This window comes from Trichoplusia ni, chromosome 15 (genome assembly GCF_003590095.1).
Source record: "Trichoplusia ni isolate ovarian cell line Hi5 chromosome 15, tn1, whole genome shotgun sequence".
NCBI lineage: Eukaryota > Metazoa > Arthropoda > Insecta > Lepidoptera > Noctuidae > Trichoplusia > Trichoplusia ni.
Genome location: NC_039492.1, coordinates 10,528,976 through 10,544,327, shown reverse-complemented (window position 1 = coordinate 10,544,327; position 15,352 = coordinate 10,528,976). Strand labels below are relative to the sequence as shown.

Here is a 15,352-nt window from a genome sequence, read left to right as displayed (position 1 = left end):
CTTTTGGCTTACAAATTTGGCATTTAGAAAAATTTGTTAATTACTACAGACTAATTTTATAAAAAATGAAAATTAATAGTTGATCAATAATCAATGTGTATGACAGAATATATGTATTAAACATTTTTTGATGTGGTGAAAATATAAGGACAATATATGCATCAACATGTTCTGCCCTTTTGGCTTACAAATTTGGCATTTAGAAAAATTTGTTAATTACTACAGACTAATTTTATAAAAAATGAAAATTAATAGTGGATCAATAATCAATGTGTATGACAGAATATATGGATAAAAACAAATATAGATACTAATATTAGGATAATATGCCACTATAAATATATATCTTAATAATTATAAAGCCTTAACCGTTATTCATCATATCCAGGCTTATAAGATGTACCCATTATGCCTCAATCTCTGAACAACTACTCTGTTAATCAATTATATTTCAGATCAACATGAAATAAAATTGAGGATTGGATTAACTTACCTAAGTGACATCCAATCGTAATTTTATGAAGGTTGATCTGAAATATAATCACCCACCCCAACCCCAGCATCAATAGCTGAACCCTGGCATAATGGGACCCACAAAATCATGGTTAGCTCTAAATCAGTGACGTTTAGTTGTGAGTTGCCATAGACTAAAAAACTTTTTTTTTATTCTCTGAAAAAATTCGCGATGCCACACAGTAGCGAATGGGAATACTACTCTGTTAATCAATTATATTTCAGATCAACATGAAATAAAATGTCACGGCGATTGCAGCCGGTCGCTGTTTGACAGTTGCGTGATGATGCCACTCACATTCGGTAACGTATCGATGAAGCCAGCGAGTTTGACAGGTCGCGGGTCGTGCTAAAAAGGTTTGTATAACTAAGCGTTGCGCGCGACTTTGCCCGCGTGGTTATGAAGATATAAGTATTAGCATGGTACCTAATAGAAATCTTTAAAATCGCATAAATAGTTTTGGAGTGAAAGTATCCCTCCCCGTTTTTGTAACTTATTTCTTAACTGCTCTGCTCCTTCCTCAATAAATAGGCTATGTAATATTGAAAGAATTTAAAAAATCGGACAATTATTTCTTGGGTTTAACTCTAATATAAAATGAACAATAAAACTCTTCAGCTTTATAATGTTAACTGTGGACCTTACTGGTTCATTCGTAAGCTGCTTCTCTCGTTCTTAGTTAGTGGAAAATTTAAGCATTAATTTATTATTTTATTGCATGTCGTTAAATTCGTCATAGATAATTAAATAAACTACGACAGTTAGGATTATGTTTCTAAGAAGATCTTGTTACATTCGACTACGTTTCAAAAGGGTTAAGTTTAATAAATTTTCCAATAATTAGTTTTGACTGGGTCCAAGCTTATAATAACATAAAACTTGAAGCTACCTAAACAAACCAATATAAAAAAATGGTACCAAAATATCGTAGAACCAGCCTGTAAAAGTACCTTTGCTAAAAAAGTTTCATGAATAAGTGCAGTTTTTTTCATTAATAAGTTTCCACATACAGAAGATTAATGAACTACACTAATTAATGAAGCCGTATTAAAAACGACAAAAGTATCACAGAATCGTGACTATAAATATACTATTGACATTGATATATTAGCATCTGATCATCTTTTCAAAATTATTTATAAACATCTCGGAATGCATACAGGAAGTCATAAAAGCTATAATAAAACTGTGCGTTGATTTATTTTATATTCATTTTGCTTTTAATTCATCTATTAAGGTAAAGAAAGAATCGAAGAATATAAAAGCAAATAAACAGAATATTATCCATCAATAATATAATTAAATGTAATCTAATTGACACACCGCTGACTTAAGCCGTTCGATTACTAAGCCGAATATTTTCTTGAAAAACTTTTTAAAATACAATATCAATATTTCTAAGGTAAGTCAAAATAAAAAAAAAATCAGGAACGTGTACTACTTAGTTCCTGAAAGTGCACTCGCACACGTAGACAAAAAACTCAATCGTGCAATATATTAAGTGAATTACCACTCTACCTTTAAATGTATGCAAATACTTGAAACAAAAAACACCCCACATTTGAATAATACAGAAAATGGAATACCCTAGTTTTGCACTTGAAATTTCCCTAGAAAACAGGTTTATTATCCTGGTTCCGGACAAGGAACAAATGCCACCTGTAACGTGTAACATTCACCTGTTGAAACTAAGTCGTACCTACGAGACGCGGGTCTCGGCGTGGGGAAACTTTGCAACACCTTGCTTTAACTGGCTTGGGTTAAACTCAGGTCAGACTGGAGCTGGTATTTAAAAAGTTTAAGTGTTGGAATGTGGATTGATGTATGATTGTACGCTGTGGGTTGTGTGAGATTCACTATGAAATACTTAAAGATTTAGACAATGCGGAAAATAAAATGAACAATAAAGTTTTGAATTTTTAGATGACAAGTAAATCTTAAACTCGCACTGTATCACCTGCAAATGAAAAGGGAAAACAGTAGGGCAGAAATGAAAAAAATACCCAGCAAAATGGTATAGTAAACTTCTTTAAAGTACTAGGAGTAGTCCTGGTGAATTACAAACATTCAAGCCCGTGCACAATGACACCAAGACTCTGAATAAGCATTTGTCGATCACAAAAACGCTTGTCCTTATCAAAATGTCGATGGGAATCAAATACACGACATGTCGTGTACTGCGGGTATGGCGTTGCAACCATTTACCAAAATTTGAAAACAAGATACTAATTATATAAGTAAAGACGTAATAAAAATTCATCCTGTAAATTTATAACCAACCAAACAAATTCAATGTCACAGGCTTGAATACGATTATAGATAAATCAACTAATTAGTTGTAAAATGATCTTCTCTATGCACTTCATTAAAAGTTAGACGTTGGCCTATCTTGACAGTGATCAAATATCGAATGCTCCAAAAAACTGATGAATATATGAATAAATCCTCCGATGATGATGATCAAAAGAACCGGTACCAATTAGATCAAAGATAAACATGTTAAAACATCGCTCAGTTTAACGAAGGTTGTAACCATAAAATATTGAAATACTAGGTAGGTATTGCAGTGAATAAAACAAGATATAGAGGAAAAATTGAGATTTATGGATAAGAACGGATCGAACTGTCAACTGTAAGGAGGTATGTGTTTGGAATCATTGTTGTTTAAAGCATTTTAAAAAATATTCCATGAATTACATTTCTGTTAGATTAATTGACTTCTAACATTTTAATAAATAAAAGTATATTTTAGGAGTCACTCCATTTTGGACAACAATACTTTTGACAAAAGCTCAATGTCGTTTTAAACTTAAAAAATATAAAACATGTGGGAGGGAATTTACATTCTTACCCAGGACCTTTCGATTGACAGCCGACCTTGGCACTACTGCACAAATGTTACTTTATTATAATATATTGCGGTTTTATTGCCAATTTATACTTTAAAGGCTTATCTGACCATACACAAATCAGTTTCCAAAAAACAACAATCGGATGCCTACGCAGGAAAACCACAAGTTTTATAAGGTTATTCCAAGTGGCTGTTTTAAAAGGTTTGCCTGTTAAAGAAGTTAATAAGTAGTAATTACTATTGGATCTGGTGCCAATTAATTTTAAGTCACATTGAGACGACTTAAGCAGATTATTTTCTGATAGACTGAGTTTTATGATTAAGTTTTACGATGAGTGAGTTAGGTTAAAAAGACGTCATTGATCTTGATCTTACACATGACTGCACAGTGCACCTTCTACTTTTTGTTATCAAACTATGTTTTATGTTTTTACAACATTATGGAACACAACAAAGTTACATTTTATATAAGAACACTAACCGACTCAATGACAAATCTTCCGCTTTTAATCATAGTAAAACCAATCGAAATACCAAATTTATTCTTAATTCGTTCATCCAAACTTCCTGTGACCTGCAATCAGAACTACGATTGAAATCATAACATCACGTTCGTCACTCACGCATGTTCCCGCCATTCCGGTCATCATCGTTTTAAATGTAATAAATATAACAGTCTTTTAATTAAATAATTTGATTGTGTGTGGCCAAGGTGATCGAGCCGTAACGAAAAATCGAACGTAAGGTCTTAAAATTTTATATCTAAGTTGTAAAAGTTGAGTAATTACAATTGATGAGACTATAATAATAAAACAATTAAATTGGCGATGAATGAATCAGTTTGCGTTGAAAGGTTCATGCTCTAAGCCTTGTCTCAGTAGATATTATGAACGAAAATACATCAATAAGCGTCACTGGGTACGGGAATAGATATAGGATAGAGTGAAGTGGAGAAGAAAAATTAGGAAAACTGACGACTGAAGAGAGAGAGGGTACAGGAAAGATAAATGATCTTGCTGGTACCGGACTATAATACTAGTTTTCAATATGGCTTGCTACTAAAAATCACTTTTGAGGAAGAATATGTTTTTTTATGTAATTCTTCTCTCAGGCCTAAATAACTAGGATAATAAATTCCTGCATTTTAAATAGAAGTTCAAGCCAATCCAATATTCCACACTGTAAATAATCAAATGAAGTTATTACTTCATATCGAAGCCAATATCAGAACATTAATACAAATGATATTTATTGCTCCACGGAAAATGTCATCGATTATAAGTTAGATAATTTATTATTACATTAGTGCATACCGAAATAATTGTGATTATGATGTTCCTTTAATATTGATGGTGGATCTTGTAATAAATTTAAATGATAAGCGTAATGATTAAGTTATATAATGTTAAGGTTTGAAAATATTTATTCAAACTCAGGCCTTTGATGATTTTTAACGCTTACCGTAATGAGTTTATTTCCTAATTGCACGGCTTTTGGCCTACTCGGTAATAAGTAAAATTCAGTCTTAGTAATTTAGTTCATTTTAAAATCGGAAATGTTTTTTATTCTTCCATTTCAACCTGAAATCGACAATCCGCAGTGAGCTAGCATGGTGATCAATATTGAAACTTTACTAAAGGCTGGCCCGTGCAGCGCGGACGTCTATGCTAGTATCATCGTATTCACAGAAATCTAAATAATAAGGTAACCTTACCTTACCTTATTATTTAGATTTCTATGATCGTATTATATTATATCAGATAGATGTCTGCTAACACTTGTAATTAATAATTACTTTATTAATTAATAGGCAAAATTTATACAAACAGGAAACATAAATGATAGTGCAGCGATTTAATTGGTTAATTTTACATGCAGATATTTAACCAATTATATAAATTGGTTGACATCCTAATGACGGGCAAAGGCCAAGACTACACTGTCATCTAATTATTTATTTATGTAAATATTTATTGGTGCTCATATTTAATTTCGTAATTCAAAGGCGCCAGATATTGATACACACTAAAAGATAGGAACAAACAGTATACTTTTGAATCGGTACATTATGCGGAAATCTATGTTTACAGGCTCAGAATTTAACCAACTTATAGTAAATTTAGAAATACAAGTTCTTAAGAAATATCTCCGTGAATGAAAACCATATTAGATTATTGTACAGGAACACCTGACATGAGTATAGATTTGTTTTTATGAAAAAAAAATTACGTAACGAAGAGAAAAATGTTTTCTTAATACAGGACAATGTACTCATGTACATGCACAATGTACTCGTGGACTCATGCCGTGCACTCATGTTATTTTTGTCCCTGTTAAGTGGGTGCATCGTTTTAAGCGTTCTCAGCAAGGAGGATGTATTTAACATAATTTAAGGAGGTTTTAAACGAGGTCAAGTTACACGACCTTGTGTTGCGAACTCATGAATGAGCTCCAAAGCTTAACAGCTTTATATATGAATGTAAAGAGGAACTTGAAAAGAGCATGGTATTGACAAAACTCATTAAATAATCATTTGGGAGACTTTGTGATCGAGTGATGAGCGAAGTAGGTATTCATTAAGCGTCCATGGTTTCATACTATTCAGGCACTCTAGGTTATAGGCGGATTGTTCCGTATTTAAATATTTTTCTGTGAAACAATTAGCATTAAACATTAACGACTACTAATTTTCTCATACATATACTTTTAAGAAGTGTTACTTATGTGGATTTCCGAATCGTAAGTATTTGTCCCATGGCCCACATATGTCGTATCTAGTCTAGATTCCAAGTGATTTGCTCTCTTACCACAAAACAGCTTTCACCTATACTGATTTCTGACCTAAAACTATAGTAATAAGTATAGGTCACATCTGGGATCGGGAAACACAAAAATATGAATAAGTGTTTTTCTGTGAACCTCTGCGTTGGCAACACCATCCTAAAAATGATTCACACTGTGTTGCATAATTTGTGTAATATTTACACGATCTTGAAATAAAATGGCTTTCTACATTATGGTGACAAAGCTGTCGACCTTGGGGGTTTCTTTACGACTTGATAACGCGTCGTCTGGGAGTTTGTCATCAAGTCACAGTTTTGTAAACTCTTACTCAGTATTATATGATTAATCTTATGAAATAACTAGCTTGAAGCCTATTGAATAGATGCTAAATAATGCGACCCCGCCGCGTCCGCTCATGATTAAGGACTCCGGTTGGGTCTGAAACTAGTCGGGCAATCCCAATAAATACGTGTGAGTAAACCGTTGCGTCATTGAATAAAGATGCTAATTAAGTTTATAATATCTCACACGTGTACTAGTTTCGATAGTCGTAATTTGCGATAAGTACTACCTAAACAGAAGGTGCGAATAAATAAACTGATTTGTTAAATGTTACCTTACAAAGTTGTTATAAAATTCTTGGTTAAAGTCTAGTTGAAGTCAATAAAGATGTGCTTATACTTAAATCTAATTGTTTGACCTATCAACAAGGTATGTGGCCACTAATGAAGTCGTCAAATTGAATACAAATAAAGTTTATGGAAAAGGTGAACTACCTAGATATTGTTTTATAAATAAACAGTGCAGTAACTCTTGCCATGAGAACAAGAGGCTTTTGCAATTGTCAAATTTATGCCCTTTTATTTTAATCAAAAACTTTTTTTCTTCTTTCCTTCGTAGGCTTAAAAACAGATAAAACGTTGCAATTACTCGTTGAGCAACCACAATTGCACAACCCTAGGTATATAATACAACCAGCACGAACCTAAGAATCTTTTAAAAGTCTTTTTGATGATTTTGCCGATACTTGTTTGACGATAATCGTAATTCGGTCGAGAGGATGCTAATGATTAGGCGCAGGTAAACACGACATGTACTCAAAAGTCGAATGATCACAGATTACGTAAATCAAGGCTGACACACGTAAGCTAATCAGTTCACTTAATAAACTGTAGTGTCACACTCTACAGGTAAGGTGCAGAAGTCTGTATTTTCTTATTTATAAGCTTTAAAAGTGATAAGTATTGTAAACAAAATAAATGAACTGATATTTGAATGAAATTTTTTTTATTGTGTTTCGAAATGAAAGGAAATGAAATCATATATTTATTTTACGTTTTTTTTAGAACGCTGGAGCCGACAGTTCCTATCTGAGAAGAAATGTCTAAACAAACTGAGGGTTCGGAGTCTCTTTTAAAGTTTAGACAATTTTAAAATGCGAGTAAAGTGTATAAGCTAATGCAGAGTATTTCAATGGAATTTTGGAGCCCCGTTTTATTTTATGTGTATTTAAGAAAAGAATGGTTGTTTGTGTTTTTATAACGTGAATCGTACAAACTGTTCCAATAAAATATATTTTTTACTTAAACATTAATCGTTTTTATTTTATTTAACGTTTTCCTTCTGTTTCTACATTTGCAAGATAACGTAATGTGATTCTATCACAGCTTTATTGATTGCGATATGAGTTAATACATCGTTTGTAGGAATTACCTTCGACAATGAAACATTACGCCGGTATTCCCCAAGGGTATGAGTAGAGAGACTTGAGACACTCAAACGCCCACGTCTTGTTCAACACGGATATAAAGACTTGTAATATAAAGTAGAACATGATTTATTTTCCTTAGGGTTTAAGAAAAAATATATAGAATTATAATATTAGACGGTCTACACTAGTGTGATGAAGACGAAGAGTTTTACATCTGTATAATCAGGGTGATATTTTTAAGCTTGCTTCGATTATTCTCTTCCTTAAAAACCCATGAAACTAAACAGTCACTAGTCAGTTGCAACCGCTAGGCAGATATTTAAAGAAGAAAATTACTAATTAAAATAAAATATATGAATCTATATTTTTCGCTACTTAGCCACGAGCAACAAGGACCACGGTCAATGGCAGACTGAAAGTTATTTGATCTTTAGCTGTCATCAAACTTGCAAATACAATACATGTTACAAGCTTAATTATGGACCATTAATAAGATAATTTAAACAGGTTAAGATCTATTTTGAATATTATTATCTATTTTAAGCCATTAAAAAAACAAAAACCTATTTTACCTAATTTGAGTCTAGTAAGTCATGACAAGATTATTGTGCATTTAATAAAACAATGAAACACATATCTAACTAAATCACAAATATTGATTTTAAAAGTCGCCCAAAAAGAAGTTATTTTTCATACTAACCTCTAGAAGCTTCTTAGCTGATTTATAGTTCAACGAACAACATACAAGCCGTCACAGCTCATCAAAATACCATTTTTAAAAGACCCATAATTGACATTGAATACAGATCAACTAGTAACGTTCACGCGGTCGCCCAGTGACTGAAGATGTTACTTAATTTATTAATGAATGAATAAATATACGGCTAATCAATCTGTTAGGAAATTAGTGATAAAATTATAGATGTCGGTGTACGAACTGGTAGGCTGTCATTGTAAACGTCATGGCCATTGGTAAAAACAACGAAATTATGTCGAAACCTTCTAATTTAAGAATATGGCCATATTTGAATTTATAAGCTGCCAGCTTTATATTCTTAATTTAATTATTTTGCAAGAGTCTTTTGTTTCTTTGCACTGTTTGATTTTTCTGAATGTATTGTAATAAAAATACGTGTTCAAAATTTATAAGTTTTTAATTAAATTTTGCATTAAAAAAACATGTTAAATTATTTTCTTGAAAGTTTATTTTTAATTTTAAGATTCTCCTTGATACTTTGTTTCTAAATATAAATATGGTCATATAATATTATAATACAACCTTCATCGTACAAAAAATATGTATACTTAATGGTTCCTTCATCTGTCAGTGAATTATAATTCAGGAAACTGGTGTACATAAAAACCGTAATAACATGTTACATCTCGTTAGGAGCATGTATTTGTATAGCCTGCAATACGTTAACAATAACTCTTAAAATACAATTACTAAGCTATTGTTGAGTTCCTATTTCTATTATACTCATTTGTAGACAATATAATTTAACGACAAATTATATTAAAACCTATTTTTACTTGCGGAAGACGTAGTGAAAGAGGCTGTTAAGACAGGCATTAAAAAAGATAAAAAGGTTTTTCGGTTAAAAGGTTTTTCAGGTTCTCGGTTAAAAAGAATTTAGGTGATATTAGAATATCTGAAGAATTAGAATATAGAACTATAACTAATGAGACAAGATGAATTATGGGTATAATAATATTGTCTCTCTTTACTCAGTAAGTAAGGTGCTTCCTCATCCTCTATGTAACTAGATTAACTTATAATATATTTTTAAATTACAATGTTACTCGCCTATAGATTTCTAAAACCGCAGCCTTGCAAATAATATCGTTCCGCAAAGCTCTAAGTTTACACGATTATCTGATTTAATCATATTATAATGAAGACATTGACAAAATACTTTTATTTTTCGTATCTGTGTTAATGATAATTGCAATTACTGTATCCATACATACTTCGGGAATGCCCCCGTTGTTTACCATGAAGTTTTTATTAAGAAGATTTTATTCAGCGAGGTCGCAAGCCTGTTGGGTGACATTCCTGAAAGGAGGTGCAAGCTTTTAAGTTTTATTTATGCGATTACCTTAAAAAGTTAAAAGTATGCTGTAAAGTATTTTTCTTATAATGGGCGTGGATATTAAAATAATGGAGTAAGATTGCAGGATCAATATTAATGTCTGTAACATTCTTTCAATTTAGTTTTTACACTACTTATTTTTATTGACTGAATCGTTCTACGAATATAATAATATATTCTAACCATATTACATCAATAAGTGGCAAAAAGCTTGATCCCAAAATGATTTGTGTTTCATCCAAATCAGGCAGCGAAGTCTTACAGCTGACGAAAGAACATTTCCAGTATTGAGTAATGACATCGTAACATAGTAAAATCGAATGCTAATTTAATAAGAGTATATACAGGATAACAAGAACACCATACATTAAATTGAACGAATATACGCACCAACGTAGAACCTAAAAAAAATACTTTTTATAAGGTAAAACAATCGATTGTCATCGCATCGCTTAAATTAACAAGCTTTATGAAGTCTTACCTACATACTCAAACTTGTATGACAGCGCGACAGCTGATCGGGTGACCTTGAGAGTGTGTGAGAGGTTTACATACTATACCTAATGCAGTATGACAATATTGTTGAAATCGATGTAACATGTCACACTTTCTCCGTCATTCTGGGACTTTGTGTATTAATGCCAGTAGTTGACAACATTTTGAAATAAAAGAGAATATTTTTATTAGAGGAATAGATTTTTTAGACCTACAAATGCAAGAAAATAGTACAGTATTCAGATAATTTTAACGAAGTTACTTTTATAAATAACTGTTAATGGAAATATCGGGATTTTACTTCTTATTCAACTTATCTCATTGTGTGTAATTCGTTGTGTATTCATTCGGCTTCATTAAATATAATGTTCCGCAAGTTTTCAACCTCTGGTCAGGTGGCTATAAATTAATAATTAAAACCAATTGCAATATATCATGTAATAATAAAAGTGTCTTTATGTTTATGAGTTTAATTAGTTTTTTGTTTACCAGGGCCGTCGAGAATATTTATACATAATTAATTATGATCGGATCTTCATTCGAATTAATAAAAATGAATAGTGATATTAAACTCAAGCCGTCACAAGGTTACTTAAAGATATATTAAACTACAACTTCTAGAGGTCTCTACTGATTACAGGGTTATTAATTATAAAGAAAAAAATGAAGTGAAAAAAAAAAATAACTAAAAATTATAAGCAATAAAACCTTTAACTCATTCATATTTAAAAGCCACAAAAGATATAAAAATAATCATACAATAAACATTTACTTAAAGTAAATACTTAACACAAAATTAATTAATTTTTAAATTAATTAAGTGTTTGCCCACTCCATTACTTTATAGGTTCCAAAAGAGGTGACAGACAGACTTTACAACATGAAAACCTCCTTTGTATTAAGATGGAGACACGAGCCGCGTCAAGTGAAACAATAAGGTGTACTGGTCAGGTTTGTTATAGTACATGATTGGTTGCCATAGGGCAGATGGTTGCCAGAAGGTTAGCTAATACGCTATAGTGGGAATACTGCGTCGGTTGGCCAATATCCGGGCAGTTGTATAAAACAGTAGATTTTTTATTTAACTTAAAGGTTTCTCCACCCAATCCCATTGGACTTTTCTGGATTAATAGAAAACTTCTTGTGGTTAACCTAAACAGTACTCATTGATCTGTTAAAGAATAACAATTCAATAAGAATTTAAATATACCACATTACAGATAGAATGAAGATAAACAATTCGGTTCCGAAACAAATCAATTTATGTATCTCTATTTTTTTTTGTCACAAACAAAAAAAATGAAATACCGGAACAATCGTGGCTTAAAATTGATTTAAGTTTTTAGTATATTTTGTTATAGCGGCAGAAAGCATGCATCATCTGAGAAAATTTCAGCTTACACAGTTCATGAGACACAGCCTGATGACTAACGGACGGACAGACAGCGGAGCTTTAGAAATAATTCTCCGTTTTTTGCCCTTTGGTGTAAAATCTTAAAAATGTTTTATTTTGTATTTTACCTTCTGCATTAATATTTTGCTTGCGTCGGCGCATCCCAACTGCCTCATGACGTAATGTAATAAGTATTACTATACTAGGCGTTGCCCGCGGCGCTGCCTGTAATCATGATCGATTGTGGACTAAATCATGTTCTATTTGACATTCTTTTGTATAGTTTGTCATCCTGTCTGCTTTCTCTTATAGACGCTTGATTTGCCATGTAAATGAGCTTATAACGTATAAGGAAAATATCGTTTTAGCAAAATTAATGTAAAGCTAAACCTAATATTTTATATGATTCATAATTTTGGTTAGTGTCCCAGAACTGTAATTTTTCGAAAAATGCCCTCTTAAAATTAATGTTAATATAAGTAAGTTGCAGTAATAAATTCCCTTGTGAGCATACGACAGTAAAACGGACGTACAACTGTAGTACCTTTTAATACGACAATAATTTGACACAGAATTAACGGCGATGTGTTTCACTAAAATATGCGAGAAGTTTCCTTCACCCGCCGTTCTGACGTCATAGTTCATATGAGCTTAACAAAGTTTGGTTAAAAATATCTCTTATATTGTCTTCGTTTCAAGGTCTCGGCCTTGAACGGTGATGGTATTTGGAGATAAGACAGTGATCCGGGAAGTTAAGGCGTTTTCTTTATGATTTATGACTATAGGGTTGAGAGACAGGTATGAGATTATTTTTGTCTTCGTTTATTTTTGAAAAAATACTCTGTTTAGCTTTTCGACGTTTTGAGACATTGCATGTTTATGAAGTATGGGGTACTTATACCTGCAATCAAATAATTATGAAGACTAGTGCCTAAATTCATTAACATTCGCGCTGGTTGAACCAAGATGATGATGCTTGACTATTTAAGACTATGTAAGCCTACGTTAATACCCTAAGACAAACTGGAATACGAACCATGATCAATAGAACTTCAGAATGTTGAAGCTAACGAGATAATTAGTTAATTGGTAGGCTGCCCTTTCTGAAAACCTAATGTACTAGGCAGGAATATAAATTCCAAGCGGTGAGTGGTACAACGAAATTCTGTACATTGTTTCCTTGAAATGTTGTGGGCACGATCTTCGACTATGAAGGATATCGAATATTATAAAGTAAGAGACAAATTCAATGGCCTGTTGGTCTAGTGGTTAGATACTGACTGCTATACCGGAGGTCGCGGGTTCAATTCCCACCCAGGACAAATGTGTGTTTGATGAGCACAATCATACGAATATTATTATGCATATTCGTATTCATTTATTTGCATTATTGATTGGTATTACGTATTATTAATTAAAATTTTGAAAGCATTCCGTTGTAGGTTCTAGAACTCTTGACCAGCGTTCTTGAGACTTCAGTAAGAGCAACTTAGTTGAACGAGAGCCATTTAAAGGGACTACATGTTTCGTGTTATTTACTTAATAACTGATTATAAATATGCAACAGGATCGTAAACCTTTGTCATTTTGTTGAAGTTCAGAGTACCTTCTGCAGAGAGGGGCATTATGCTTCAACTGGTAAATTAAGAAGGATCCTTAATAATATGATATATACCTGTTTTTTGAATATGTGCTGGTTAAACCCTGTGATAGCCCTATAGGGTTTTAGTTTACAAGCCAATATATACAATAATAATTTCAATAATTCTTGCATTCTCAATAATAGTAGGTTTAGTAAGTTGAAAAAGTATTTACGAATGAATATGATTCTTAGTATTTAACTCACCGTTCTTTGGTATATAATCGCTTAGAATAATTGCTATACCTACCTTAACTCATACTTACCTCTAATGAAGTCATTTCGTTATTATTAAAATCCTTTCGAATATTACAGAAAGCTTCAACAAAATGAATGTAAAGTTAAGTTAAACGTTTTCGATTATAAGACAAACATAAAAGTCGGTTCATTAGTGCCTTGCATAACATTAATAAGACAGACCGGTATTAAACCTCCTAATTCAAGCTATTTAAAAAGTTGTCAGTAAATAAGCGGCCAATACTGTATTCCAAAAAAATGGAACGCTGTTTCAAAAACGTACATTTTCCTTACACAAATGGGTTACAGTGATACGTTTATATATTAAGTTTAAAACTTTTTTAAGAGTTTAAAAACAAACAACATTGAGTACTAACAAAGCTTTTTGTTTAATTAATAAAACACTATAATGTTGAAGCTATGTAGGTCACCATACAACATTAATATGAGGCATCTCAGCAAGCCGGACATGTCACAAAGAACCTTTACGTTACGAACATTGGTGGCCGAAGACGATTCTAAGTTCAAATGTCAAAGCGCGTCCTTGCCGTACACCGATGCGCCAACGAGTATAAATGGCGGGCCCGGCAACACAGAGGCATCAGTCGCTCGATTGCCTTTCAGTAACAAACAGTCCCAGGACAACCAAAAACCCATCCAAAATGAAATCGGTACGTTTGGAATCGTTTGGATTTATAAACAAAGTGTCTTTGTTTACATCGAGAATGTCAATCAATCATCTAGTGATACAATGACTTGTTTTAGATAATAGTTATTTTTGTCCACATTGAGTAGTAGGTCAGTAATGTGTTTGTCCGCCAACAGTTCATCGTAGTCGCCCTTTTCGTCGCCGCCGCTGTCGCCGCCCCTGCTGGCCCCGACGCCGATGCCCAGATCCTGCGCTACGACAGCGACAACATCGGACTTGACGGCTACAACTACAGGTAAGACATCACCATGATAGCTACTTAACTATGGCGCAGTTGTAACAATATTAGCTGCTGCTGCTCTCTCATTTAGATAATGTACTTTTATATCCATCCTTTTGTATTATCCAAAGCTCCCAGTTCTAAGTCATTTTTGTCCACAGCGTGGAGACCTCTAACGGTATCAAACAACAAGAGGAAGGTCAGCTGAAGAACCCTGGTACTGAGAACGAGGCTCTCCAGGTCCGCGGCCAGTTCGCCTACACCGGCCCCGACGGCGTGGTCTACACCATCACCTACATCGCCGACGAGAACGGCTTCCAGCCCCAGGGTGCCCATCTCCCCGTCGCTCCTTAAGTTAGCTCCAATAATTTCAATATCTAGTCCAAAAATACTCATCCCTAACCTTACCCCTTCCCTTTGTTAATTATCCACTCTAAGCGATCTGTGATATGATCCTGAAAGATTTTGTTAATAAACATATTATGTTATAGTACTTAACGCATTATCATTACTACCTCACCACCCTGTAGACTTATATAAAAAAACAAGACTTGAAAAATAATAATTAAAGAACAGACAAAAGTAAAAAGTACTACATTAAGGATATAACCATTATGTAGTACTTCTTCATTACATTTTGTAATAGTATTAGAGCAAACATAAAATGGTATAAATAAGACAAGTCGCAACACGATCCATCTTTCAA

At 32.9% G+C, this 15,352-nt stretch overlaps 1 protein-coding gene across 1 annotated transcript; it reads left to right on the top strand.

Annotated features, from left to right (window-relative positions):
* The first annotated feature begins 14,277 nt into the window (after positions 1–14,277).
* Positions 14,278–15,139, top strand: LOC113501354 (cuticle protein CP14.6-like). Its single transcript, XM_026882487.1, has 3 exons — positions 14,278–14,388; positions 14,543–14,661; positions 14,808–15,139. Exons 1-3 carry the CDS (start codon positions 14,293–14,295, stop codon positions 14,998–15,000), a joined length of 408 nt encoding a protein of 135 aa, XP_026738288.1. The 5' UTR covers positions 14,278–14,292; the 3' UTR covers positions 15,001–15,139.
* Positions 15,140–15,352: the final 213 nt, after the last annotated feature.